We start from the raw sequence: 26,501 nt of genomic DNA on the forward strand, positions 1-26,501 counted from the left end.
TGTAGGCTATCTATCACGCCGTGACTTTCCTATCACATGTCGCAGCACCAAAGAAGCCGTTGCCGATGCAAGTCCGTGCTAGCTAACGGTTTTGTGGGCCTGTTCTGGAAGGTGTGGAGCCGAGCCTATATGGTGTCACCCACTTTTGGAAGACCTTGCGAAAGTGTACAAGGCGACTGTCCAACAATGATATGAGTTGAAAAGTTACTCTTCTTCGGGCAAAATTGACTGTGCTGCGTTGGGGTGGGTAGGAAGAGCCAAAACACACGACATGTATAGCACAAACTCTATATGGACAGCTTTGCAACTGGATTCCGAGGTTTCCACATACTTGATACTTGATACTTCCTCCTAGCTCAGTATTCATCTATTCCCATATCTACCCGAGCCAACATTGAAACTCGTGGATGGGAAGTGACTAAACGCGGGCCTACCTCTGCAAATGCCATCGTTCATGAGCGCCCATGGCGAATATTGGCATTATCGCGCCGCACTCATCGCACTGATATGCGTCAGCATCAATCATAGCCTCATCTTCCGACTCCCAGTGGTCGACGAGAACAACCTCATCCTCTTGAGAGGGTGTAGGAGCATCTTCCGACCCAACTGCTCTGTCAGGTAGCTTTGGCACAGTCGTGTGCCGTGAAGGTGCATCCACGCCGCCCTCCATTTCATCTGGAAGCTGATCTGCATCAACTCTCCACTGCTTGAGAACATGGTCCTGGCGCTTGAACATCTTGCTGATGTCTCGCCCAACGCCACCTTTCTCGCTTGCCGCATCAGCCATGTTGGTAGCAGCAACATTTACGAGACTCAGATTCCATCCGCTCTTCTCTGGGTGTAGTCTGCGAAAGAGAGGTATTAGTGTTTCGATGACCAACTTTTCGACCACTGTGTCCATTCCATCTTTCAAGCTGAAGACGAAAGTCGGCATTGGCGCGGACTTGGATATACGAGCAAACGAGCGATTTCTACTACCATCAGGATTCCGGGGTGGGCGAGGTCGGGTCGAGAGCCGGATGGTCTTAGGATGCGCAAGCCAGCGTTTTGTATTGGCCGCAGTGTTGTCAGTGGCATTGTCCGATAACTGCTCCTCCTCATCCTCGTCCTCCAGCAAGTCTGTATGCATCCTCTTTAAGAGACTGTTCGTTAACGTCCGCAACTCCTTGATTACCTCGTCCAGGGTGTCCAAGCGGATGTAGCTATCCTCAATGCTGATCTGCCTAGGAATCTCCCGGGCTTGGCCCACCGGTGTATCGTCACAGCCGTTTAGTAGTTCCCAAACTCTCGCACCAATGCCGTGTGGCATACCAGGACCTCCCAATATCCTCTCTAGTGTTTCTGGACCCATCCCCGGGTACTTTCTCGCGTCGCGCACGCGCACGTCTTCCTTCGTGCCACCGTACACCAGCACAGCCTCAATTTCTGCTGGTCGCTGTAGGACATGTGCACGAAGTCGTTGCGCGATTTTATATCCGATACCTGGAACTTTGCCGACTTCAAGGTCATCCATGAAAGACGTCACATTGTCCTGATCTGCGTTGCCATCTTCACCAGTATATAGTGGCAACAACGTTGTCTGGCCGTTAGGCTTCGGGTTACCGACGAGCTTGGCGAGAAGCTTGTTCGTCGAAACACCGACCGTAGCGGTATAGCCCTTCTCGGATTCGAGCTTCACTCTCAAGTGGTGGGCTAGATGACTTGCTAAGGATAAACGCAAGTGCAGTGGTTCCAACGAGGATGTATCTGCTGCAGGTTAGCGCCGTCATAGCGAATGGAAGCTTTGGGAAGTAAAGCCTAAAAGCCAGCGGCGCATACACATGCAAAGCCAACATGCATGGTTAACGTTTCAAAGACTGCAAGCACCGTTGCTGGCCGTCCTCCAACCACACTAACAGCTCGTTAGCCGCGAGGTGTCAACAACAAGCCTATCAGCGTTGTGTTTCGCGCAATCCAGATGCCAGAGGAAGATGTATCTGCTACGCCACTTCGTACATGCTATCGGTATGCTTACCTGACGTTTCATGTGCCCCTTCGGGATAGACATGACCAGTCAACTTGGTCGCGTCAAAAGAGAAACCAACTGTAGGGTCATGCTTGGAGAGACAAAAGAAAGAGTTGCCGAGGTCATTCGAGTTCAAGATGCCAACGTTGAAGTCGATAATATCTGATACGTCCATGAAGATCTGCGTCACATCTTAACAGCTGCTCATCAATAGCAAAAGTCGGATCACGGCAGTAAGGTTGCAAGATGACTGAAAGGGCAACAGAGGTGGTGATGAATCACAGCAAAGCTGACGTTGGGTGGAGACAAACCTCATCGAAGCCTAGACGTTCGCATCGCGAGTTCCATGAGAAGGATCGTAGAAATGCATACAGCTCTTTCGAGGCATTCCTAAAGCGGGTGAGGTCCTCACCCAAGACGATGACCGCATCCGGGCAAACCTTCTTCGCTTCGCTGATCAGCTGCAGCTTGTGCAAGCCCTAGGTAAGGTCAGCCGGCTGGCAAGGCGTCAAAGGTTCGGCTTATGGGACAGCAAGTGCTGCCCGTCCGTTACTGCGCAGAACAGGAGCCTTATGAATGCTATTGACAGGAAAGGCATACTCGTCGACGGGCTTCGTAGTTGCATGTGACCACGATTTGTTTTTGTTGCACAGCCAACGGAAGGAGTCTCAACGATGGATCTTCATGCTCGAAGACGCTGGCGTAGAAGCAATCCTATGTGAAACAGAACCAACGTGAGCTTGGCTGAATCAAGAGCTTTGCCGCAGGTGGACGTCAACGAGGTACGTACGTAGTCCTACGCCGCGAGACAAGACGTTAGCAGGACTGGTTATGGCAAAGGCCCTCCAGATTACGACAATAGTGCCTCGTCAGGCCGTGTTGAGGCGACCAGGGGCAGGGCTGTGTAGCAAAGCCTGGAAACGTGCTTACAAAGTGCAAGATGATTGACTCGAGCTGCCGTTTGGGGAGCCTCGTCCTGCGAGTGCCGCTGTCCATTGCGAAGCGCCAGGAGAAGCGCGGAGGAAGCCCTCGGCGGCACGCAGTCGTGAGAAACACGGCCAAAGTGATGAAGCGCGCTGGGAACCTGTTGAACGGAGCCTCGAAACGCCTCGGAAGCCGCCAAGTCTTCTGGTGCCCGCTTATTGGCAATTTCACGGCGGCTACGGAAGACGCAACAAAAGATAGACACCCCTGCAAGATGCATGTGGCAAATCATTGGCCCAAAGTGTGTTCTTTTTGGGGACCGTCTGAAAATAGCAGCACTACGGTTTGCCTCTGGCGGATCCTTGTAAGTCATCAGCAGCCACCCCGGTTGGAATACGAAACCTGGCTGTGCACCTGCTCGGCTCCCCTCTGGCGATATCATCTGCTTGACCCCGCGACACACACCACACCACCAACATTTCGATCAGTTGCGCAATGTTGTCCATATCACGTTCGATGCCCTCGACCTACGAACCGTCACCTGCCCCTCCGCCTACTATCATGACTGCCTCATTACCTATAATACCGCGACAGGTGCCCCAGCGGCCGCGATTGTCCATCAACACGCAGCAAACGCGGATACTTGGGAAAAGTGCTAGTTTACGACTCGAGACTCTGAGTGCCGTGTCCCCTACCATTCGCAACACCTTCTCGAATGCCTACGAGCAGCCATCTACTGCGCCCGCCCTAGAACGGCCCTCCTCGAAACCGCGGTTGTCAATAGACAGCAACTTCTCAGATGCGAACAGCGCCTCGACACCGAACTCAGCATCCACACTTTCGTCCACGCTCACATCAGCGTCCAACGACTCTGCGACCCTCTCCATACCGTACAAGCAGCCACACAACCTAGCCTCAATCCTCGCCAACAGCCCCGCGAGAGCGTTACTACCACGCAAGATGACCCCCGCTCGACCCATGTTCCCTGCTGAGAAGCGTGTGTCATTTCGCACCCCACTGGAAGAGGAGATCAAGACCATCAAGTACACACTGGCACACTCCGACCTAGAATCCTCAAGCTCCACGCTAGACACGATTGAATCGACTTCGACACCCGAGTCAAACCATTCTGATGCGTCAGCTGTGGACCACTCTCTGAGCCACAGTGCATCTCCCAGCACCACATTCAAGGTCACCCCTTCCCCTCCTCAACTATTGTCCGACAAGTCTCCCTTGACCCTGCCATCGTTGGGAACCTCCCCTCCAAGATCTCCGCAGGCCGGAGAGAAACGAGATTCCTCGTCCTCGGAGGACGACAGTGACTGTCCCGAAACGCCCGTCGCTGGACGGCGGAAGAGAAGAAGAGAGTGGCAGTGGACCCTTAGTCCCCTTCCAGGGTCTAGCAAGTTAGCATTGGCATCAGGCAACGCAGCGGTGGGCGAGGAAAGCAGTCAATATCTGACTTCACAATAATAACATTACCATGGAGGGCATGACCACAGAGAGACATTATGAGACACTACGTATGGTAGAGGTATACTTGGGGGTTTTTGGCGTTTTCATGAGCATTTTCCGGTGTTGCTTGTTTCTATGATACCACTTGCATCTTCACCCAGGCGGGGAAACTACTACATCACATTATTACTATTATTACTGCAATACCATGTACTCGATGTACAGCGCGATATTCTGTTCCTGTACAACATTCACTACACGCGCTGTCCAAACTGAGGAGACATTGCCGTAGCTTTTCGTATACCTGCACAGGCTCCGCACAGCCTAAATCGAGAATTTAATTTCTCCAAAGCTTGTACTTGAAGATCGGCCAGGCGCTTGGTTGCGACTGGTACCTGTGCTGATGGAAACCTGATGATCAAATTGCGTGTGACTTGCGGTATGACATGGTCTGGTATAGCCCATGCGGTAGCGATGAACAAGATCGCCATGACAATCGATTGCCGGAACCCTTAAAGACCGAGTGCTATTCTTGGCACGTTCAATTCTACGCGCATTTAATTCACAACTCTGCCGATAGTCTCAAATAAATCTCCAGCTGGATGGATTTCCTTCGTGTTGTTCGTGTTTAGCTAACCAGGCTCAGCAACCAAGCCGACCAGGGCGCTGGCTGGGGACATTATACGCTCGGCGACAGCATGACAGTGGCGTGGGAGGGATTGCGTATTGTGGAGCGCTTGGCCGAATCGAGTACGTGAATACGGACTTAGTGGAGCTGTACGAGTGCATTGACGATGTCGCTTGATGTCTACTTCAGGATCAAAGAGCGTCTTTTGTTTAGTGCTTTATACTTTATGACACGTATTGGAGCCGCACGATTCTGTAGTGCCCTGGGCCGCTTAAAGTTCAAGACGATAGGTGGAGAGGCGCTATCTAATTGTTTAGCTGTATAGTACTACCGAGAGTTACCTGCAACTACTCTTTTGGCCATGGATCAAAGTAAGGTTATAGTTTCGACACTGCACGCTATACTTCCCTCGAGGTCTTGGTCAAGCCTAGGCCACAGAGACTTCTACATCAGCAGATCTCAAAGGAGCCACCACTTTGATCGAAGCGGGTGTAACCACGGGCTTGGCTTTTGGTGGTCTGGGCCCCCAAGCCTGAAATAGATGGTTCCTAGGACTTCCGGCGGCGTTAAACCTGCGCTTCGGAAATGGCTCAGTCGGGAGACAGATCGTTATTTTACGGGCGGCTGAGAGAATGGGTGGAGAGGCTTGCGCGTTGTAGTGAAAATTATCGACGGGTCTAACCGGGTTAACAAGTCACGGCCAGAAATACGATGAAATGTTATTGAAGCAACGTCTCTCCATGAACTTCACGTTAAACAGCTCTCACTAGCGGATCTTCTTAGCCTTACATATACGTGTCTTGCTTTCGGGTTCATTTCCGAACGCTTCAACTATGATACTCAACCTTCTCGCCTCGTCATTAAGCTTCGTAATTCAATAGGCCGTCCCGTGTTTTTGAGTTGAACCCTTGCCCCTTTACAATCCAAATATTTGCCTTAGACGCGGACCTTCTTCCTTAGTCATCAAAACTAAATCTAGTTGCTCGGTAAGTAGTTCATTTTTGCCAGACGTAGTTTTTTTAAGCACTCCTAAAAGAACAGTCCAAATGTAGTGTACCTAACAAACTCATGGGGGAGATGAGAACATGAGCCATGTTAGCATTATCACAATGACAGGTAATCAGCGTTATAGTATGTGACTAAACAACTAGTTTGAAGGCTAAACAGGCATCATGGACTGCTAATTGATTGTAACCTCCTTAAACGTTCAATTTTCTTCGTTCAGTGTCTTTGCGTCATCCATAGCGGCCCGCGCAATTTTCTTCAATATCGTCTTGAAGTCTGCCTCGCGAAACTTCTCCCACCGATCCAAGCCCTCACTCGCGTCAATAGAAAGAGTCTCGTAACCCTGCTTGATGACATTGCTAACCTCGCGGGGACTGAGGTTCTTGCTCCGCACCTTCCCTTTCTCATTACCCTCGAGGAGGGAGTGATAGTGCGAAGAAACGTTGATGAGGGTCTGCATTGAGCCAGATTCACTGGACAGACTAAACGCGTCTCTGAATTTGATGAGCGTGTCGCCGCTCTCGACGAGTTTGTAAAACAGGTCATCGTAGGATGCTGGGTCAGGGAGGAAATTCTCTCCGCTGGATAGAGCGAAAGCTAGAAGATTGACAAGTGTGTTGATCAATTCGGTCGACCTATAGTTGGATTTGATATCGTTCTCGTAGGTGGTCAAGAAACGGACAAAAGCCAATAGAGTTCTCCACAGCTCTGACCAATGGTACGAGATGCGAGCTTTAGCACGGCTAAGATGTGACAATATTCGTAGCAGGACGCCAAGGCAAAGACTGTGCATAGGTTAGCATGGTATTGGGCACATGAGGGTGCACTAACACATAGAAGTCTACATCTAGTCGTCTTCGTAGGTTGTGATTGATACCGTCGACCATCAAGTCCAATATAACCGCAGCAGGGACCCGCTCACTCTTCACTATTGGTAGATATGGCTGTCTCTGGCGACACAAGCGCACTGAAAGCTTCGTCTCGTCGCTACATAATTGCTTCAGGAGCAGTTGATCTTCCACAAGGATCTGTAGTATGAAGAGGCTCAGATATGTATACAACGCTGCCCTCGCGGACCGGTGAGCATGCTGAAATAGGTACGAAGCAAATGAGAGGTATGCGCTGAAGGGTGAAGGATCACCGCTCGTCTCTGATTGTAGTTTAACCAAGTTGAAGCAGAAGACTTTGTTCGCGTTCGCGAAGTCGTATGTCGAGAGAAGTACACCGATCTCTGGTCCTGGTCTAGAGAAAAAGATTAGCCGCATATAGATTGTATAGTGTTTATGTTGCTTCTCACAATGCAGCAAATAGTGATTTTGCCTCTTCAGGTGGTGGCACAGGTGTTGAGGGCCGAGAGCTTGGGGCAAGTGCTCCTAGACCTATGTAGCTCAGCGTCGAGCCCAGTGTCCATCCTTCAGGCATGTCATCCTGAACAGCTATGTATTCGTCCCGTAGCTTTAGACAGGTTCCTCCGAAGCATGTTATCATCTTCTGTATGATGGCGTCGTTCACGAAATCGTCCAATCGTAGCCTATATGGATTCTGGAATTCGAATTTGTTGTAGTTGGCGAGCAGACCGAGGACGTAGAAGGCTGGAAGCACCTCAGCGCTGGTTTCGCAGTCTTGAACATACTAAGGGCCATCAGTATACCAAGCACCAAACGAGAGCATTTTCATACCTTCATGAGCGAAGGAAATAGATCGCGGTGCGTAAAGTACGAAGGGAGGGCTGTCTGAAACCCAGCAGCAGTTATGGAGAGCGTGGCTCGAACAGCCCCGAGACGCAATGGTACTGGACGCTGTAAGCTGGGTATTTGGAATAAAGACCTTCTAGACGCACTCGTTTGACCATTACGTATGACGGTATCTAGCGTAGCTATAAAGTCGGTCATGACCGCATCCGCATCGTGTAGGCCAGCGAGGACTGAAATGATGTCGGAACTTGGATTCGTATATTTCTTAGTGAGGGCCGCATCTAAGAAGACTGTCAAGGTCTGAGCGGTAAGCCGGCGAAGCTTCTCGTAGATGGGTGGCATTGTACCTCGAGAGCGATCTCGTCGGCCGGCGATCTAGCTTGCTTGACGCGTATTATCGCACGGCGGAGGAGCTGCTGCGAATGCGCTTGCTGGTGTAGCATTTCGTCGGGTGATATAGAGCCCAGTATGCGCTTCAGGCCAACCGAGTCCGGTCTGTGTAAGAAAAACTCCTGCCAGAAGCCCTCGGACAGCTCCATGTCTTCATCGTCTGCCTAAGGTGCTATTAGCAAGCTGTGGATGTATTTTCTCTACAACAGTATGGCAACGACGCACCTTGAACAATTGCTCATAGAGGCGAATGATCTTGGGCTGGAAGACATCTGGTCTGGAATCTTGGGTGAGCGGCGACGGCTCCATCGTGAACGACTTCTCGGGACTATGAACCGCACCCTTTCACGATCGCGCTGGAGATGGCGTTGGTGTCGCGAAAGCTGAGAGCTAATGACGCGGGCCGCGGGCGATCAAACGCCGATGAGATAGCCCCACAGCCTCGCACGTGCTAATCTTCGCCTGGGGTCAAACTCATGATGGAGGAAGTATGTTCAGATATTAACATGTGCTGATTCCGCCTTGAAGGTGCATCGTCGATTGCGTCGGCGCGGGTAATATCAATTCATGTTAAATACTTGAAGCAACAACTTCCTTTACCCGACAATGAGCAATAGCAGCACGCCACCACCCCTCCTCCTCGGTATATCAGGGCCCTCGTCCTCAGGCAAAACAACTCTCTCTCGGCTTCTCCGAGACATCTTCCCTCCAACAAAACTTTTCATCCTACATCTAGATGATTTCTACCTCACCGACGCCGAGATACCCGTTAAAAATGGCATTCAAGACTGGGACTGCATGGAATCTATCAACCTCCCTGAGCTAAAGTTAGCGCTTCAGCACATCAAGGATCACGGGAAGAGTCCCGAATGGCTGGTCAGTAAAGAGGACGAGAACAGTGTGGGTGAACATGGTGTGCCGGAGGCAGAGATCAAGAGACTAAGAGATGAGGTGGCAACGTGGTTGGAAGGAAGGGCAGAATGGGAGAATAGGAGAATTTGTATAGTCGACGGCTTTCTCCTGTTCTCAGAAGACATGGAAGACATCCGGTCACTCTTCGACGTCAAACTCTTCCTACGCACAAGCTATGAAACAGCAAAGAGGAGGAGGGAAGCCAGGAGTGGGTATGTGACATTGGAAGGCTTCTGGGAAGATCCACCAGGGTACGTGGATAAAATTGTCTGGCCAAACTACGTCCAAGACCACAAGTTCTTGTTCAACGACTGTGACGTCGCGAACAACTTGGACGAGGAGGTTTGCAGGAAGGTGGGTATTGCTGGGATGCCGCGGGAAGCAGAGGAAAATATGAAAGAGTGCCTAAACTGGGCTGCTGGTGTGCTAAAAGGTGTTATTAAGACTTCATAACAATACCAAAAGCCTTATATGGGTATGCAGTTCATAGAGAACGTATTATGACTCTATTCCTGCATGATATACTCGTGCCCATGCTAAAGGAGAACTTTGATGCATCTAGGACCAAATAATCCCCGTACGTGAAGCTGGATAAAGACACCTTGACAAAATTGCATATCCCCAAAGCGCCAAGAGATGAATATTGTAAGACTCCCTTCAATCCATGCAAGAAATAGTAGGATAGTGAAGCCAAAATAAGGCGGTGAGACAAGCATGCCACGCGCCCTCAGCTTAGGTGCTAGACTTGACCTTGTCAATGTAGGCCTGCCCCGGGCTCTCATAGACAGAGGCAAAGTAGGTGTTGATCTGGGGCTCCTTGGAGAGCCATGTGGTCAGGCTACTGAGTTCTTCACGAAGGCGGTTGATAGCTTGATGATCCATGTTGGTTTGCGCGATCAGTTCAGGCATGGAAACTATGAAGTCAGTTAGAGTTAGATGTTAGAGGTGCGATGGAGCTTACCGAGAAGGCGCAAGAGGTGTTCGCCGCCATAAATATCAGCAAGCGTCTTGCCGGTGAGTTGGCCAGTGGGTTGATCGATGCGCGTATTTATGTCGTAGAACTGTTCGCGTTCAAAGCGGTAGAGTAGCAGGCGCCCAAGAGCCTTATTAAAATACTCTTTGAGACCCGCGACGACCTCTTCGGTAATGTCTCTCTCGGTACTGTTACGATTTCCTGACGTATTGACGTAGTCGGAATACTCATCTAGGATGACTCCCGCTGGCTTGCCGGAAGGCAGCTGCACGAGCTGCAAGTTCTTGGTGATGTTTTCCCAGTCGTCCACTAGAAGACTCTTCAGCCTGTCGGGCATGTAGATTCTCACAGCTAGCTTGTTCTGAAAGACTTCCTCCTTGAGCACAGTTAGCCAGTGCATTGAAGACAACGTTGGGTTTAAATTGTAGCAAACAGTTTACTTACTTTTTCGAGATCGTTGTCGCGCATCCTCTTCTGACCGCGAGGTGCAGCAGCAGCAGACGCGGAGGTCTGACGCTCCTCGCTACCTCGGGTTGAGCCTTGGGCCTTCTTCTTGTTTGTCGGTGGAGGCTGGGCCCTTGCAGCACGTTGAGCAGCGAGCATCTCGTGCCTCAGGTTGTTCGCCAGTTCCCGATTCTCTGGAGACAGCTTGCGAAGCCGATCTTCAGGAACCCAGTCGTCCCAGCTAAAATGTGTCAGCGAACGGAGCCAGTGGCAAGCTGCAGGTTGAGGATGGGTTAAAATGGGTGTTTGAAGGGTGTGGTAGATATGGGTGAGCTGCAGTGTTGAAGTGGTTGACTGGCGAAGGGGAGGAACAGTGGGCGAGGGGCAACGTGACCTCTACTGTTCCAAAGACAAACAACAGACAAACGCGAAAGGTAAATGGAGAGGAACGTACGTGTTTTTCCAGCCCTTGTAGTGAACTCTGTACTGAAAGCCGCTCTTCTTATCGTCACTATCGGCCGCTTTCACTTCCAACACCTTGGCCTCGTACAGGAGCTCATGATGAAAGCAATAGACTTTCTCGTCCTTCCGATACGACGGCTCTGGTGCGGCTGCAGGCGCCATAGTTACGTCGCGATGCAAAAGCTTCAATGTTGATGAGGCGGTAGTCAAGAGGGAACGAGTGAAGATGGGTGCGAGACGGCACTCAACCACGTATCGCGTGATAGTGCCCGCAAAACGCGCCCAATGAAGACAGTGAAAGCACCCAATATGCTCGCCTAGTCGTCAGATGTCAGAAGCAATCCGATTTGCTTGGTGAAAGACAGCGTAGCGAGGTTTGCTCGAAGGCCGTTGCTGGCGCATCTCACAGGAGGTCTTTTCTGGGCACGGGCCAGCACGCGTCGTCGCGCTCCCATATCAACCCTCTAGGGTTTAAGCATGCCACTCTCAACACTGAGCTGCCAATCGCGAACTGTTGCCCGGCCCAGCTCACCCTCGACGTACACCGGCCCCAATATGCCGTCGCAAGAGGCTAAGATGCTCGGCGACTTCCTCCTCGCGCCCGCAGCACTACGCGACTTCGTGACATTGCGTCAGTTCACCGAAATCTTCCCCAAGAGCCATCGCACGAACCCAGCGGTCCAGGACTTATATCGAGAACTGCAAAGACTACGCGACAAAGATATCGACATGGTGCGCCGCAGCATCGCTGAAGAGGTTCAGCGTTCGAAGCAATTGAAGCGCGACTATGCACACGAGAGGCGCCAATTGGATGGTGCAACGGTTGCTGGGTTAGACCCCGTTGCGCTTCAGATGGAAGAAGAGGTCTGTTCGAGTCTGTCTTGGGTCGTGCAGGAGCTCACAGGTCCAACAGATCTCCGGTGAAGGCCATAAGAGACACCATACGCTACAGACCGTCCACACCAGCATCCAAGAGGCCTGCCAAGGCATCGAGGCACAAATAGTAGAAATAGAAGAAGAGAATAGGTCATCTCTGGTGCAAGTACAAGAGCTTGTTGGCGCGCTTAGCGACCTGCGACATGGCCGGTTCGCGCAGGCAGCCAGCGGTGAAGATATGGGAGAGGAAACGCTGGCTACCTTGAAGAGACTGGAAGCTGTCTGCGCGCATCCACCTAGATGATGATTGTCCCAAACCCCAAGTACATCAACCATTTCATGGACGTCTGCCGCCAATAACGCTGAATCGCGACTACAACTCGCACTACCGAACCTGCCTGCACCAGGCAGAGACGACACTTGTAGGCCTTCATGCACATCTGCTATGCAACTCATGTTAGTAAAGAGCGATAGCTGCCCTGTCTGTCATATGAAGGGCTAGTGAGTGTCCTGAGAGCTCTGGACAAGTGCTCACACGTAGAAGGGCACATTAGGGCAACTGCATCTGTCCACCGTTAACAGTCGCGGACCCTAGTGCACCCCTACTTATCAAAGTGGACTCGATCTTGTTAGCCTTTCATTCTAGACATTCGAGCCGTGTCCCGTGACTGCAACAGTTGCTTTTCATCAAACACGATCGATCATAGGAGGTAGATGAGGTGCGAGCTTCTTAGAGACCATGAGATCCGATTGCCCTTCGCGTTTCATCCTTTGCGTTCCACACATATAAATTGGATTCCTCCACTAGTTTTAGGGCTTTATTGCTACGTACCCATCTTGTGTAGCAAATTACCGATTTTCGGTCCACTTCGGCTTGTCTTCCGGTCGTCCACACCCTTATATTATCCCGTTTCCCATTAGTAGCTCATTCGCAATACTAATACCAGTTATAGGAACTTCTGATCGGATCTGCGAGAAATGACACCCCGGTGAGGCTGTCCATCCGCTGCCCAGGTACGCTTGTCTGGGCGCATAGAGCGCGAGCGTCATATGATTGGCTACGCTCGACATGGCAATTAATATACATGAACAACCCAATATCGCCAGCATAACGACTAGGCGTCATTGCAGAGATCTGTCTATAGGGTGCTGTCTACACGTGTCCAGATGGTAATGCTGTGGACTTATACCGCAATGCCCTGAAAGAACGTTCAAACGGTTCGTCATCTTTGATGCACCGCACCCAAAATGTTTCTATCAACCGTTCTTGCGTCGCTGGTGTTGTTACCTTCTTTGGCACAGCCAGTGGTTGCCGACTTGAGGATCACGGCGAATCATCATTCTTTTGGTGGCGTGAATTATCCTCTCCTGCAGTTCTTCACACCCCAGCATAGAGATGATACCATCAAGGAGATTGTAAAGAGCGGGGCGAGAGTCATTCGACTTTTCAGTATGTATAGGTAGATACTTCATGAGCCATGTTGCTGATAAAATTGTAGTTCGTCCGGACAAACAACATCCTGACGTATGACCTTGTCTAGAGATATATCAAACAACTTATTGACGCACTGTAGCCCGAAGGAGAGATAGGCGGATTCGACAAGTCCCTGCTTGACCAGTTCGATGATACTCTGGCTGCTATCCATCACTTGTCCAAAGGTATGTGATCGAGCATCCTGCCTTTGTGCAGAATAATGACAACGTTGTAGGGCAAATGAAAGTCATTATTGCACCGCATGATGCTCATGCACTTCGCGGGAGCAACGATGTGCCCTGTGATGCTTACTGTAAAAAGCTTGATGGGGCTTTCCTGGACTTTTATAGCAACGATGAAAGTACGTTGCATCCACTAAGCACGGATAGATAAACTGTACTAATGATTCGTGAGTGCGTGAGCTTTATAAAACGCGCCTCGAGGTTTTCTTCAAACACTACCCGTCCAAGAACTTCGACGGGCGCTCTTGGGGTGAATTGTCAGAGATCATTCTAGTCTGTTAAACACTGAACCACATCGGTACGCCAGGAGGAATCACTGACTTTGACCAGGGCGTTGACCTTCAGAACCAACCTTTCAGCGGAATCTGGCCCATCCCCTCTGGCGAATCTTGGCTCTGCGATATTGCCAACCATTTGAAGTTCACCATCGGCCTCGACAACGCTAACATCGCCGTGATCAGTGGAGGTATTTCCGGGCCCCAGAAAGTCGACGGTATTGAAAACTTCCCCGACAGCGCAGTCGAGTGCGCAGCTATTGATGTCATCGGTATTCATGGTTATTTTTCAAAAGAAGTGCACGCCACTGCTGGAACGCCGTGGGCGAACATGTTTATTCCAGGCAATACGCTGACGGCTAGAGCAAAGGGGAAAGAGGGTAAAGGGAAGTTATTACTCGTGGAGGAATGGGCGTATGTGCATAGTAAATTCGGGTTGCATTATAAGAAGGAAGCCATATTCGACCAGGGAAACGCGCTGAACTATAGAGGAATTCCTTGGGTATGCCGTTTCTTGAGCTCACTGTTTAGCACCTACTGATGAGACGAATAGCTGTACTCACATCTCACTACCCTGGACGAAAGTAGAACAGCTCGCGTCAACCCACTCCGGACAGAATACACTGCCTGGACCGCCTTGAAGGATGTTCTAAAAGGCGCTTACACCTCACGCAGCAACTTTAACTGGAGTAAATACCTTCCCCCTCCGTCCTCCGGTCCTACCAACGCACAGTCTGGCGAAGGCGAGTGGAAGTTGAAGAAAGCCGGCCTCACCAACATCACAGCATTGCCACTGAACCCGTATATCCCCGAACAAAGCGATTGCACATTTGGCTGCGAAGGCCATCTCTGCGACGCCGCAGATGGCTGTGCGCCTAATCTGATCTGCAAAAACAGTGTCTGCCAGCAGAACGCAGAGAATCAACTCGGACGGAGTGGAGAGCGCTGCGATAGCAAGAAAGTATGCCAGGAACATCTGCGCTGCTCCGGCGGGAAGTGTCAAGCATGTTCCGTCCGACCCTCCATCCAGCCCGTAGAACCAAAAAGGGAGCGCACAATCCCCGGCGAAGTACCGCCCGAGGACCCGCGTCGAAACCGCATTATACCAAACGATCCTAACGGTTCCTGCCATACCGACGCCCTACCCACGCTCTTTGCTCTCTCGCAAGTCACACCGTCCTCCAACATGCTCCCAATCTGCCTCTCACCCTCTAGCCCACCGCGGGGCAATCCTTGCGAATCCGCATCCCATTGCGATGCCAACCAGTACTGTTCGTGGGGCCTATGTACGCCTTGCTCGTCCAGCGACGCGTGTCTCGGCGCGCTCTGTCGTAGTAACAACAAATGCAAGACTGGTTACTGCAACAGCTACGGCCGCTGTGATTATCCTGGGCAGAAAAAGATTATTAGTGGACCAGGGGCGAGTAGTGGGAAGAGGAGCAGGAGAATTCCAGGGGTGCCCAAGGGGCATGAGAGAGGGCCTGCAAAAGTCAGGAGTGAGGCTATGAAGATTAATGTGCCCAAGGAGAAAGTGGCCGAGACGGGGTGGCCGACGACGGCAACTGCATGAAGAATAAACGAAAATGCGGGGCATGTTTGTAGTATGAGTGTAATTGTCCGGTATGTCATTTTCAAAGCGTTATTAACCCTTGACGCCTTGATAAGCTACTAGCACATTCTCTCCCTGGGGTATCGCGTCCTTAATCAACTCCATTATCATGCCAAATATATGAGTCGCACATTCGATCTTTGTCGCTTCTAGACACATTGCTATAACTCATGTGTCGTGGAACATTAATGATGGAATTTCAAGATTGCCATGCGACAACCACATCCATACTCATGAATTAGACTCTTGTTGGTCAACAAAACATTGTTGACTTGTAGCCGTGGCGCAAGGAGTGCAGAGCATACGTGAACCAGATGTCCAAGCCGCGGGCTAGTGATATCCTCCTAAAGGTGAACACGTTCAACCCGAGGCCGTCACTGGAGCATTACTGGCGAGGCTCCAGAAAGAATTATTATCTTGGATGAGTTTCTCCAAGAAGTTTGCAGCCTCTGTTAGGACGCTACTCTTGCTCAAACCTCCGTTGCGGATCTCTGGCACGAGGTCATGCAGGTCCTCGAATCCTCGCTTGATAAGATTGCGGCGCTTCTGTTCAGAGAGAATGTGATTGCTGCGCTTTTGTGCCTCGGTCAGGTTTTCGCGTTGCAACTTTGCGGCGGCGGCGGACGACCGCTTCTTCTTGCTACTCTCGTCGGCGGGAGATGCTTTGGGATTCTTGCCATTACGCGCGGTTTTCCGTGGGCTCTCTTTCCCAACTGGAAACTTGCTCCTTCTCCGCTTCTTGACTGGCCGGTCGCCCTCCTCCTCTTCTGAGCTAGGCTCCTCTGACTGCTCGTCGTCGCTTTGGTTATCGGCAAGCACAGACGACAGGTGGCCATGCCCAGTGGGACTAGTAGCCGGTCTCTCGACGCGTGTCATCACTTGAGGAATGGGCTGGGTGTGCATCACTCCGCGTATTAAACGTCGTGTTATTTGCTCTTCAGATTCTTGGCCACTTGGTGCTGAATAGCCAGAGGGGCTGTTGAACGAGTTGTCTGTGCCAAAGGTGTAGGACCTTTTTAAGCTGGGTTTATGCAATAGAGGGCCAAATTCGGCCTCGTGTTGCTGTTGAGCATTGCTAGCAGCCCACTCTGCCGCAAGCTGCGCGTCCAGAGTGCCTTCCTCAGAATGATTCGGTATCAAGGCCGCCAGTTGCTCATTAATTAAGCCATGCGATGTGACAACCATGGGTACGGGGGGTTTGCTCGAGTCTGAAGCGCCGTTGGTGGTCGTGGTCGCGGTTCTATTTGAGGGTGGCAGGGCATTAAAACTGAGTGACCTGCCGTTGGAATACGAAGGCTGGGAGTTGTTGAAGAGGGTCGAGGCTGCCTGTAGATCGTCATGCGTAGGCAAGGACGGCTGCGCAAAGCTCTGGTCGCTCTGATAACCATAATGGAGGTGTGCGTAGTCTGGGATGGTGGTAGTCACGCCGTGAACTGTGGCGGGAGCTATGAAGGATTCCCAGTGGTTGTAGTCGTGTGCGATATCCTTTGTATCTGTGGCGGAAGCAAAGGGTTGCGGGTCGGCTAGATGGAACGGGTCGGTACTTGAGAAGAAGTCGGCGAGGGACTGGTTTTCCATGTCAGTGAGCAACGACTGCCCCGTGCTGTCTAACGTCGACGGGGCGCCCTCGAAGAAGTCACTGAAGGTGTAGCCAAATGGCGGCGGGTCCTTGTCGTCCATGGCGGGACGTGTGGCCGTAGCACCCGCAAGCCCCGCGAACGGCTGAAGCGACAACGTCTCCACCTTGGCTGCGTGAGGTGGTGCTGGGGCAGAAGGTCGAGAGGTGGTGCGGATTGCGGTCAGTGGTTGCTGAAGGTGAAGTGATTGTTCGGGCGAGGGGGGATAGCGGTGCCTGTAAGCAGTCGCATCCGCATCTGCATTTGCATCCCCATCAGGCGTTGTCCAAGTATCTTCAGGCGTGATCGTGGGAGAGACGGTGGGGGAGGAGTCGTCGTTTGACGTGTTGCGCGCACCATGGCATGGCCCTGGGCAAGTTCCCATGTTCACATGTCTGCGATTGCGACCGCGACCGCCGAGCCGACTCGCGCCGAACCGTCGGTTGCGCCTTCCCTGTCAAGTTTACCCCATATTTCACCGACCTGAGACTGATCCATATCGCCTGCATGTCTTGAAAAAAGCATGGCAATGTACCATTCGGAATCTTGCCGGCGATCCAAGATCGCAACGACCTACCATACCTTTGCCGTTTGGCAAATTGATTTCGTTAAACGTGACCTCATCATCACCTACGCGAGCGATGGAATGGCATATATCAGGGGTAGCTATAACAAAGTCCTCCAGCCTCAGTGTCGACGTGTTGAGAAGATGCATTAATTCATTGTCTTATCCATATCCTGAGCATTGAGCTACATATATGAAAATATGTACGACGGGCCAATGTTCAGCTCGTAACACGTGGTGATGGTGACAAAACGATCGTCCGCTTGCGCATAGCTTTGCTTTCATCAAGTCGTGACCGTGCCCCCATTCAAAACGCCAAAGTCCATGTACCAGAAGCTGCTACCTAAAAGTAGTGATCAACGCCATAGTCAATGCATATGCCATGCTAGACTGTAGATGTACAACGTAGTCCCTATTGTGTCGAAACCCTTGATATGCGAATCAATGCGAAAGTAATACCCATATGCAGACAGCAAGAACAAGACCGATGCGCCGCTAGTACCGAGAAAACCCTCTGTCCTACATGACAGTGCAATTCTCTTCCTGCTGTTTCTGGTTGGTTCGACTAAGGCGTTCGCGCTTCATCTGGACTTTCGACCCACCGCGCTTGAGTTCTTCGAGGCGTTCTTGGGCTTTGGGGAATTTGTATGCTGTAAATATGTTAGAATCTGAGTGCGCTCTTATTGGATAATAGTAGACTTACCAGCAGCTCTTCCGTACCACCGCTTCGCTTCATCCAAGCTTCTTGGGCAGCCTATGCCCACCTCAGTGAAGTACCCCATGGCAAACAGCGCTTTCGGTAGTGGAGGCTCTGCACACGCTGCTTTTCGTGCCCAAAGATAGGCCTCGGTATCGCTCTGCTCAAGGACACCCTGGATCCCAGTCAAATACCAGCCTGACAGCGCGAGTTCACTCTGGTGTTCTTCCTGCGATGCAGACTTTGTGTACCACGCGATACTGGTTCGAGCATCGATCTGACAGCCTAGCAGCCCATATTCGTAGGCCTGTCCTAGTCGGAACTGTGAGAATTTATACCCAAGATCAGCGGCTTGCTGGAAAAGTTGGAATGCATATTTTTCGTCTCGAATGATCCGTTCGTTCCCGGTTTGCGCTTCATAGATAAGTGCTAGCTCGTGTAGCGCATGCGGGTTGTCTCTATCAGCTCGCTCGGCAGCTCGCTTGAGCATATTGATTGCTTCACCAAGGTTTTTCTGCTGGCCCAAGAGTCCTTTGAGTAGAACCATGCCCATTTTATACAGAGCTGGTGTATCACCGAGAGCTGCGGCACGGCGGTACCACTGCACTGCCTTGAGTGGGTCTCGCTTCGTACCACCGCCTTCTTCGTGGCCCATCTCGCAGCACACCGCTGTCCGATACGCACTCGCAGCATGACCTCCCTTCGCGGCGGATTGGTACAAAGTAAATGCTTCCTTTGTATCCACTTCTAGACCGAGAAGACCTTGCCCATAGCAGTCTGCGAGATAAAACATCGCATCCGGAGAGCCTTGATGAACGAGCTTCTTGACAATCTTGTGAGCTTCGAGGACGAACTTCTCACGATTCTTGTTTTTCGTCCGGACATCGGCCTTGCCTCCTTCATCAGCAAGGACGCTAGCCGCTTCAACCAACTTCTTGGCAAGCTTTAAACCTGTAGCAATATCGGATGGATTGGCTTTCCATGTGTTACGGAGGCGATTTAGTTCGTCATGCGTAACTGGGTGGGGCACAGAGATACGTTGCGGAACTGCTGCGGGCTGGTTATCATGACTCATACGCGAAGCATCACTATTGTGCTGCCGTACAGGTGGTGGTCTTGCATTCTGCGATACTGGGGCCTGGGCGGGTTGTTGTTGTTGCTGTTGCTTTTGCTGCTGCTGTTGGTTTTGTTGCATGAGGCCAGGTCGTACTGGAGTTGGATGTGCTGGCAGTGCGTCCGGATTTGATCGTTGCTGGGTAAAATCTGGCCTGCGACCGAGAGTATCGCCAGGTACGCGCCCTGGTACAGCTCCTGCTGTTCCCGGCCTGGGTACGGGGTTGCCATGACCAACTGGCGAAGACACCTTTCTCATCATGTTCGGCGGCGGCTCTGAATACGCGGATTCATCTGAATAAACCCTTTGAACTGGCGGTGGCTGTCGTGCGTACCTCGGATCAAAGTTTGGTGGTAGGCCCTGTGCAGGCCCATGACCTGGCGGCTCTCGCTGTATGCCATCGACTGTCATTCCTCTAGGCGGTGGTCCTCGACCTCGTGGGCCACTTGGCAAACCGTTCGGAGCCGAAAAACCAGTGTTCGCCCTGGGTAGAGCGGGAATGGGTGGGGCATCTCCGGCCCTTTCATGTGCACCATTGTTGTACTGCTCGTGAAGATCGGGCTGCGAGCGGCTTCGTAATGCTTGCTGTTGAAAGTTTTGGTTCTGAACAAGAACCGGGTCTATGGGGCCAGCTGTATGTGCGATACTACGCGATGGTCCCGCAGTAGGAGACAAATGATTGTCTATTGAGTCGCCTCTTCGATGCCTGTTGTCGCCGATCACTGGAATGGCGTCAAAGTTAGGCATGTCTAGGGTAGAGGCCTTACTTTTCCGATCATTGTGTTCTTCGTAGTAGTCATCGTAGAAGGTGTCTAGGGCAACATGTTCGTTGCCCTGAGCTTGGTAGGGTTGGTTCGAGGCTTGGTATTGCTGCGGTGGCATTTGTGGTATCGGGGGCCTTTGCCCTTGTTGTCCGTTGAGATCATTTTGCCTTGTCCCGCCGGCCGTGGAAGGCCTCGGCCCAGCATATGTAGTTGATGCCGGCCCATGATATCCAGGTGTAGCCCCAGGCTCAGCCCATTGCTGTTGATAGTCCTGTCTCCCTCCCTGTATCCCACTAGGATAATTTTGCGGCATCGTCATAGAGCGCTGAATGTTTGCACCAAAAGCTTGCTGAGAGGGGGACTTTGGGTTAGACAACTGCTGCGGCGGAATACCTTGGGATGTGTTGTTATTCATTGGAGGTGGTCGCTGGCCGGGTGGCATTCGATTTGGTGGAGCACGTTGGCCATGAGCATTGTCCTCGAAATGACCTGAATCCTGTCGTGCACTGGGTTCTGATCTTGGTTGCTCAAAACTTGGTTGCGCTGATCTTGGTTGCTCTAATCTTGGCTGCTCTGGTGCCCTATTTTGCGGTACCATGGGCTTTCCTGGCCCTGGCGGCCCCTGTGTTCTACCTTGCCCCTCATTATCATTAATTTTCATTTGCGACATAGCCTGGTTCATTGTGTCTTTCGATGCGGCTTGTTTTGCCTTCTGCGTAGGAAACGTTGGGAAGGGGTTGTCCAGGGGGAGGTTCTTGTGAGAGGGCGCGTTGAAAAGGGAGCGATCCAGTCCTGCCACAGCCGGTTAGCATTTACCCATCTTTACACAGCGCCCGTTCGCGTGAACTTCAGCGACTCACCTGGCGGCCGTAGTCCTCCTCGTCCTGCTTGTGGGCTTGACGGTGGTTCATTCCCTCGTGGTGGTTGTGGGGGTGATAACGGTTCATTCCCGCGCCCCACAGGTCTGCCTCTTGGGTCTTGTCGTTGCGGAGGCGGCCGTTGGTGGTGACGTTCGTCGTATGTCGGCTCTGGAACATAATGATCCTGCTGTGGTGGTGCTCTTCGCTCATGATTTTGACTCTGCGGGGCTTGCCTTCTATAGCTATTCACGTCTTGATATCCACCCTGTTGCTGCTGTGTACCTCCTCCCCACCTGGTCTGTTGCTCGTAATAGCTGTCGTCCCATTGTTCGTTTCCGCCCTGGTCATAGCCATAACCGTAGTACTGCTGGTCATACTGCTGGTCGTACCGGTTGTCGTAACCCGCCTGCTGCTGTCGTTGCTGTGGGGGCTGTTGCTCGTAGTATTGTTGCTGTCTTTGTTGCGGAGGCTGCTGTTCGTGGTATTGCTGCTGTCGTTGTTGCGGGGCTTGCTGTTCGTAGTATTGCTGCTGCTGTCTTTGCTGCGGAGGTCGCTGTTCGTAGTGTTGCTGCTGGCGCGGCTGGCGCTGCTGCTGTGGATAGCTGTCGTATTGCTGCTGGTATGCCATTGCGAGCGGCGTTAACGGAGAAAGCCACGGGAGGCGTCAACGGTCTCTCTTGAGGCTAGCGATTGATGAGTACGATGATCGCCTCCAACGGCGGGCTTCCGTCGTTGAAATGCGCCCGGGCTTTATTAGACTCCTTTGGAATTGCGGAGCCCAACGTGCGTTCAGCTTGGTCTATATTCGATGCCGGTAAATGACGCCGTGTCGCGCCGTGTCAGACGTGCAGGTAGGGATAGGTGGTACTTGGCAGGGGTTGTACAAAATTAAGCTGCGTCGGGTGTCCGCCCCATATAAAGCGGGTTTGCTGGACGAACGACGTCGACAGCTTCGAAGGCTGCTCCCTCGAGGGCACCCCGAATGCAGGTGCTGAGTAGTGAGCATGTGCACTATCCTGTCCTGCTTGAATACGGGGGTGGTTTCACTTCAGACACAGCCATTCAGCGCCGTTGCAACCTTGTACTGCCTGACAGTGCGAGTAGATGAAACTCGCTACCATTCATGGACTTTGAAACACCACCAGCTATACCAGGATTTCTCGGCTTGTTCCTTGTTTTCATTCGCACGCGAGTAGCATGCATCAACTTCTCTGAGGAGACTTTCAAGGAATGGCCAGCTGAAGAGAAGGCAGCCAACGGCCTGCTCGGCCTTTCAAGTGACAAATTCAGCTCTGGTGGACGCGGGGGGACCCGTTCGCCTCAAACCGTCCTTACGAGCAAGGTCGCAGAGCCCCTGGAGATCTCATGGAGATCACACAGTCGACGACATTCTACCAATGACGAAACGACCTAAGAATGCTTCGATGCTGATCTTGGAAGCCCAGGCTCGGGATGAGGCTACCGTGTATGCAACCTTACGTACAAGTGGCGCAGTGCAGGGGTGCACACACTGCACGTGACAAATATCGCTCTCGAAGACGCTAACTTCTTTGGACGTTGACATCGCGGACTCGCCATCATTGACTAGGTATCACCCTCGGAATTTGAACTACTATCCACGAAGCAACGAGCACGTACATCTCCTTGAAAGAATACTCGAAAGCGAATATCTTGGAGTACTCCTCATTAGTGAAAAAGCAACAGCCATCAAAGCGTCATGCCTTCGACCAAAGCATACATCAAGGCCATCACAGCGTACGTTAGATGTGCTTCAAACTCATGAGTACTTTGCCCTTAACTTCTTATAGAGGCGCAGTGCTCTGCATAGGCGGCCCGGCGCTGGTAATGTGGGTGACTCCGTCAGAAGAAGAAATCTTCAAGGTACCTTCCCTTCGCCACGTGCGCATCAAACCATGACAACTCGCTCACTCTGTACAGCGATACAATCCGGATCTTCAGAAGAAGGCTCTTGCAGGAAGGGAACAACGGCAGAAGGATTTCGATGCTTTCGTCGGGCAGCTGAAAGAGGCCTCAAGGTCGGACAAGCCAAGTAAGTCGTTCTACCTCTCGATAATCGATGTTAATAGGCGAGAGATGATACTAACTACATCAGTCTGGATTGCACAGAAAGAAATGGATGCGAAACGCTCAGCTGTAGAGCAACAAGCTCGTATGGAAGAGCGAGAGGCTTTCGCTGCCGAGACGCGGAGAAGGCAAGCAGAGATTAGAGCGAGCGCGCAGTGAGCGCCACCCAATCCGGGGGTTTTCTATTCAATTGTAAATGTAACTGTATTATCGTTTGTCTACTACGAATCTATACTTCCAACCCAGAATTGCACGTGAGCATAAGACATTGGAAGACTCTCAAGCACAGGGAAGCAGCTAGATAGACGTACTACAAGACTGTCTAAATCCTTGGGGGTTATTCTTACAACGTAGTTGTCGAGGGCTCCTAACTTTGCTGTCGGGCATGCCAACCATTCTAGGGTGAGGTGGACGATGGCCCTCGTGACTTCGCGAGCTCGCGAGCTCGACGCGCATGGCAACTGGACTGGCCATCATCCACTTCCAACCCCACCACAGCCATCCTCACAGCACCCAATGCCCAGCGATGCGCAAGCCCCCGTGAAGCTCTCTCTGCCTCTCGTACATCTACCTACTCTTAATATTACCATCTCCTGCTGATGACATCATAGGAATTCCAGCAAGACATCTTCAAAGAACTGCGCGAGGAAGATGAGCTCGTCCTCCTCGCGCGGGGGCTCGGCCTCCTGCGCATAGTCACCAACCTCCTCCACTCATACGATGCCGCCGGGAACAACCTTATACTACTCGTCGGCGCCGACGAGCACGAAAATGTGTGGATTGGCGAAGCGCTGGCCGAGCATGCCGCTGTCAGTAATGCGCCGAAGTGCCGGGGGCTGAGCTTGGTGAATACAGATCTCATGAGTGTGGGGACGCGTGAAAAGATGTATGCGCAGGGCGGCATATTCAGTATCACGTCGCGTATCCTGATCGTCGACTTTTTGTCTGGGCTGTTAAATCCAGAGACGGTGACAGGCATAGTGGCGCTACATGCTGAGCGAGTAGTGGCAACATCGTTGGAGGCCTTCATTTTGAGAATCTACCGGCAGAAGAACAAGGCTGGTTTCCTCAAGGCCTTTTCGGATACTCCAGAGCCGTTCACCACTGGATTCGCGCCGCTCACCAACATGATGAAGAACCTCTTCCTGCAGAAACCAGCACTATACCCGCGTTTTCATGTTTCGGTCGCCAATTCGTTGGAGGGACGAAAGAAAGCAGAGGTCATAGAGCTGGAAGTGCCCATGACGGAGGCGATGCAGGATATACAAAACGCAGTGCTATCGTGTGTCGAGGCGAGTATCAGCGAGCTTAAAAAAGCCAACCCAGGTCTAGAAGTGGAGGACTGGACTGTGGACAGCGCGCTTCATAAGAACTTCGATCAGATTATCAGACGCCAACTAGATCCTGTGTGGCACCGGACGACATTCAAGACGCGGCAGGTTGTTCGAGACCTGTCGCTACTCCGCACAATCTTACACGCCCTTCTTACCTATGATGCTGTCAACTTCAACAAGTACCTTGACACTGTCTTGGCAGCCTCACAACCACCGCCAGGGACAACGAAGCAGAATCAATCCCCTTGGCTCTTTCTAGACGCTGCCGATACCATTTTCACAACTGCAAAGCGAAGGGTATACACAGGGAAATTATCCAACGCTGAGCTAGCCAACAGCTCCAACGTCGTGCCCGAGTCTCTCCAGCCGGTACTTGAGGAGTTCCCAAAGTGGGCGCAACTCGCAGATATTCTCCAAGAAATCGAGCAAGATGCATACTTCAACCCGACACCGCAGGATACCTCCAACGGCTCTATACTTATCATGTGCGGCGACCAAGGCACATGTTCGCAACTAAGAGAGTATCTTCAGACCATGTACGTGAAGCCTGAGGGGGCCTCCAATGAGGATGATGGGGATGAGGATGACGAGCCGTCAGCAAGATTCATGATGCGCCGCAAACTCCGTAACTATCTCACCTGGAAACGTGACTTTAGCAAAGTCAGCACTGCACTCTTCTCAGAAAATCGGAAAGCGATCAACAATAGCACCGACCGGAATGTACAGAGCGGTATGCGGCAAGTTACTGGTAAGCCTCCGCCTAACAAGCGGAGGCGCATAAGAGGGGGAAGTGCACTAGCAGGTCCCTCTCGATCAGACATGGGTGCTGTCCGCACAGCAGGAGACCGAGACGCACATATTGCAAGTCTAATGGCTGAACTCGAGCCCACTGAGATCGAGGCTGCACAGAAGCCAGGTGATGTTGGCTTTGACCCGCTCCATAACATGGAAGATTACTACGAGCTTTTCGGAATGGACTCGTTGATTATCGTGCATCCGTACTTTGGTGATCTCGATGAGCACATCCTCGATGAAACAAAGCCGCGATACGTCATTATGTACGAGCCAGACGCTGCCTTCATACGGCGCATAGAAGTTTACCGGTCATCGCATACGGATAGGACGGTGAAAGTGTTCTTCATGTACTATGGTGGAAGCGTGGAGGAGCAACGCTACCTCTCCGCCGTACGCCGTGAGAAAGACGCCTTCACACGTCTAATCAAAGAGCGCGCAAACATGGCGCTCACGCTAAATACCAACGCGAATCTTGCACCCGAAGAATCCTTCCTGCGCACTATCAACACGCGGATAGCGGGCGGTGGGCGCCTAGCTGCAACCGCGGAGCCACCACGCGTTGTCGTCGATGTGCGAGAATTCCGATCTTCACTACCGAGCTTGTTACACGGCCGTTCCATTGTAATAGTGCCCTGTATGCTCACAGTGGGTGATTACGTCCTCACGCCGCACATATGTGTCGAGCGGAAATCCGTCCGCGATCTCATCGGATCCTTCGCGAACGGGCGGTTGTATAATCAGGCTGAATCCATGATGGAGCACTACAAGCACCCCATGCTACTCATCGAATTCGACCAAAATAAATCGTTCACGCTGGAGCCTTTTACAGACTTCTCAGCGGGGGCGACGAGTGCGAGCGGCCTTGCTGCAGCCCCAGATTTACAGGGAAAGCTGGTTATGCTTACCCTTGCGTTTCCGAGGCTGAGAATCATTTGGTCGAGTTCACCGTATCAGACTGCTGAGATCTTCTCGGAGCTTAAGAAACAGCAAGATGAGCCTGATCCGTTGAAAGCTGTACAGATGGGATTAGATCCAAACCAAATGGGGGATGAGATGCGGAGTTTTAACCAGACGAGCCAAGATATGTTGAGGGCGTTGCCGGGCGTCAACGAGAGCGTGGTAACGACTTTGATGCTCAAGACGGAGAGCATCGAGGAACTGGCGAATATGGACGAGAAGGAGGTGTGTGCGCTTATTGGGACGGATGTAGGAAGGAGAGTGCACCGGTTTTTCAACAGGAGTGTGTATGAGGAGGTCCAGTTGCCAACGTTTACGTGATGGGACTACGCTGTACTATGCCATG

At 51.9% G+C, this 26,501-nt stretch overlaps 11 protein-coding genes across 11 annotated transcripts; 6 read left to right on the forward strand and 5 right to left on the reverse strand.

Moving 5' to 3' along the window:
* Positions 1-442: 442 nt before the first annotated feature.
* Positions 443-3,062, reverse strand: K460DRAFT_299769 (DNA/RNA polymerase; the record flags this gene model as incomplete). Its single annotated transcript, XM_040929810.1, has 6 exons — positions 2,936-3,062; positions 2,796-2,801; positions 2,606-2,719; positions 2,317-2,484; positions 2,015-2,186; positions 443-1,749 (listed from the first exon to the last, which is right to left on the reverse strand). Coding segments are annotated over exons 1-6 (1,833 nt in total), but the record flags the coding sequence as incomplete, so codon positions are not given.
* K460DRAFT_351909 (uncharacterized protein) lies at positions 2,946-4,402 on the forward strand (the record flags this gene model as incomplete). Its single annotated transcript, XM_040931597.1, has 2 exons — positions 2,946-3,293; positions 3,524-4,402. The coding sequence occupies 2 exons, from the start codon at positions 2,946-2,948 to the stop codon at positions 4,400-4,402; spliced, it is 1,227 nt and encodes a 408-aa protein (XP_040794625.1).
* Positions 4,403-6,008: 1,606 nt separating this feature from the next.
* On the reverse strand, positions 6,009-8,472 carry K460DRAFT_392210 (DUF1741-domain-containing protein). The gene is made up of 7 exons (XM_040935871.1): positions 8,327-8,472; positions 8,059-8,265; positions 7,858-8,011; positions 7,697-7,809; positions 7,315-7,649; positions 6,849-7,259; positions 6,009-6,802 (listed from the first exon to the last, which is right to left on the reverse strand). The coding sequence occupies exons 1-7, from the start codon at positions 8,408-8,410 to the stop codon at positions 6,220-6,222; spliced, it is 1,887 nt and encodes a 628-aa protein (XP_040794626.1). The 5' UTR covers positions 8,411-8,472; the 3' UTR covers positions 6,009-6,219.
* Positions 8,473-8,707: 235 nt separating this feature from the next.
* K460DRAFT_271574 (P-loop containing nucleoside triphosphate hydrolase protein) lies at positions 8,708-9,466 on the forward strand (the record flags this gene model as incomplete). The annotated part of the gene is made up of 1 exon (XM_040927739.1): positions 8,708-9,466. The coding sequence occupies one exon, from the start codon at positions 8,708-8,710 to the stop codon at positions 9,464-9,466; it is 759 nt and encodes a 252-aa protein (XP_040794627.1).
* A 279-nt stretch (positions 9,467-9,745) lies between these two features.
* Positions 9,746-11,054, reverse strand: K460DRAFT_271749 (NuA4 histone acetyltransferase complex, Eaf3/MRG15 subunit; the record flags this gene model as incomplete). The annotated part of the gene is made up of 4 exons (XM_040927753.1): positions 9,746-9,927; positions 9,975-10,362; positions 10,431-10,671; positions 10,885-11,054. 4 exons carry the CDS (start codon positions 11,052-11,054, stop codon positions 9,746-9,748), a joined length of 981 nt encoding a protein of 326 aa, XP_040794628.1.
* Positions 11,055-11,413: 359 nt separating this feature from the next.
* On the forward strand, positions 11,414-12,162 carry K460DRAFT_392212 (uncharacterized protein). The gene is made up of 2 exons (XM_040935872.1): positions 11,414-11,756; positions 11,806-12,162. Exons 1-2 carry the CDS (start codon positions 11,448-11,450, stop codon positions 12,070-12,072), a joined length of 576 nt encoding a protein of 191 aa, XP_040794629.1. The 5' UTR covers positions 11,414-11,447; the 3' UTR covers positions 12,073-12,162.
* Positions 12,163-13,016: 854 nt separating this feature from the next.
* Positions 13,017-15,329, forward strand: K460DRAFT_271635 (glycoside hydrolase family 5 protein; the record flags this gene model as incomplete). Its single annotated transcript, XM_040927743.1, has 7 exons — positions 13,017-13,218; positions 13,268-13,293; positions 13,343-13,427; positions 13,478-13,603; positions 13,657-13,757; positions 13,815-14,261; positions 14,313-15,329. 7 exons carry the CDS (start codon positions 13,017-13,019, stop codon positions 15,327-15,329), a joined length of 2,004 nt encoding a protein of 667 aa, XP_040794630.1.
* Positions 15,330-15,728: 399 nt separating this feature from the next.
* Positions 15,729-17,699, reverse strand: K460DRAFT_351915 (uncharacterized protein; the record flags this gene model as incomplete). The annotated part of the gene is made up of 2 exons (XM_040931598.1): positions 15,729-17,438; positions 17,562-17,699. The coding sequence occupies 2 exons, from the start codon at positions 17,697-17,699 to the stop codon at positions 15,729-15,731; spliced, it is 1,848 nt and encodes a 615-aa protein (XP_040794631.1).
* On the reverse strand, positions 17,633-21,848 carry K460DRAFT_325621 (uncharacterized protein). Its single transcript, XM_040930599.1, has 3 exons — positions 20,985-21,848; positions 18,253-20,916; positions 17,633-18,199 (listed from the first exon to the last, which is right to left on the reverse strand). The coding sequence occupies exons 1-3, from the start codon at positions 21,610-21,612 to the stop codon at positions 18,069-18,071; spliced, it is 3,423 nt and encodes a 1,140-aa protein (XP_040794632.1). The 5' UTR covers positions 21,613-21,848; the 3' UTR covers positions 17,633-18,068.
* A 708-nt stretch (positions 21,849-22,556) lies between these two features.
* Positions 22,557-23,329, forward strand: K460DRAFT_299791 (uncharacterized protein). The gene is made up of 4 exons (XM_040929811.1): positions 22,557-22,739; positions 22,793-22,865; positions 22,923-23,034; positions 23,098-23,329. Exons 1-4 carry the CDS (start codon positions 22,702-22,704, stop codon positions 23,226-23,228), a joined length of 354 nt encoding a protein of 117 aa, XP_040794633.1. The 5' UTR covers positions 22,557-22,701; the 3' UTR covers positions 23,229-23,329.
* Positions 23,330-23,585: 256 nt separating this feature from the next.
* On the forward strand, positions 23,586-26,476 carry K460DRAFT_270233 (DNA repair protein-like protein RAD1; the record flags this gene model as incomplete). The annotated part of the gene is made up of 2 exons (XM_040927630.1): positions 23,586-23,630; positions 23,681-26,476. The coding sequence occupies 2 exons, from the start codon at positions 23,586-23,588 to the stop codon at positions 26,474-26,476; spliced, it is 2,841 nt and encodes a 946-aa protein (XP_040794634.1).
* Positions 26,477-26,501: the final 25 nt, after the last annotated feature.

Source organism: Cucurbitaria berberidis (assembly GCF_010015615.1).
Source record: "Cucurbitaria berberidis CBS 394.84 unplaced genomic scaffold K460scaffold_1, whole genome shotgun sequence".
Lineage (NCBI taxonomy): Eukaryota > Fungi > Ascomycota > Dothideomycetes > Pleosporales > Cucurbitariaceae > Cucurbitaria > Cucurbitaria berberidis.

Bases quoted from the DNA above. Each gene is read 5' to 3' on its own strand.
- K460DRAFT_392210 (XM_040935871.1), bottom strand. From the start codon at position 8,410: ATGGAGCCGTCGCCGCTCACCCAAGATTCCAGACCAGATGTCTTCCAG. The intron at 8,266-8,326 runs GTGCGTCGTTGC...ATAGCACCTTAG, and splicing joins TCTATGAGCAATTGTTCAAG to GCAGACGATGAAGACATGGA. The intron at 7,260-7,314 runs GTGAGAAGCAAC...CTTTTTCTCTAG, and splicing joins AAATCACTATTTGCTGCATT to ACCAGGACCAGAGATCGGTG.
- K460DRAFT_392212 (XM_040935872.1), top strand. From the start codon at position 11,448: ATGCCGTCGCAAGAGGCTAAGATGCTCGGCGACTTCCTCCTCGCGCCC. The intron at 11,757-11,805 runs GTCTGTTCGAGT...CAGGTCCAACAG, and splicing joins CGCTTCAGATGGAAGAAGAG to ATCTCCGGTGAAGGCCATAA.
- K460DRAFT_325621 (XM_040930599.1), bottom strand. From the start codon at position 21,612: ATGGCATACCAGCAGCAATACGACAGCTATCCACAGCAGCAGCGCCAG. The intron at 20,917-20,984 runs GTGAGTCGCTGA...CGGCTGTGGCAG, and splicing joins AGGAGGACTACGGCCGCCAG to GACTGGATCGCTCCCTTTTC. The intron at 18,200-18,252 runs GTAAGTCTACTA...ACATATTTACAG, and splicing joins GTGGTACGGAAGAGCTGCTG to CATACAAATTCCCCAAAGCC.
- K460DRAFT_299791 (XM_040929811.1), top strand. From the start codon at position 22,702: ATGCCTTCGACCAAAGCATACATCAAGGCCATCACAGC. The intron at 22,740-22,792 runs GTACGTTAGATG...AACTTCTTATAG, and splicing joins TACATCAAGGCCATCACAGC to AGGCGCAGTGCTCTGCATAG. The intron at 23,035-23,097 runs GTAAGTCGTTCT...TAACTACATCAG, and splicing joins CTCAAGGTCGGACAAGCCAA to TCTGGATTGCACAGAAAGAA.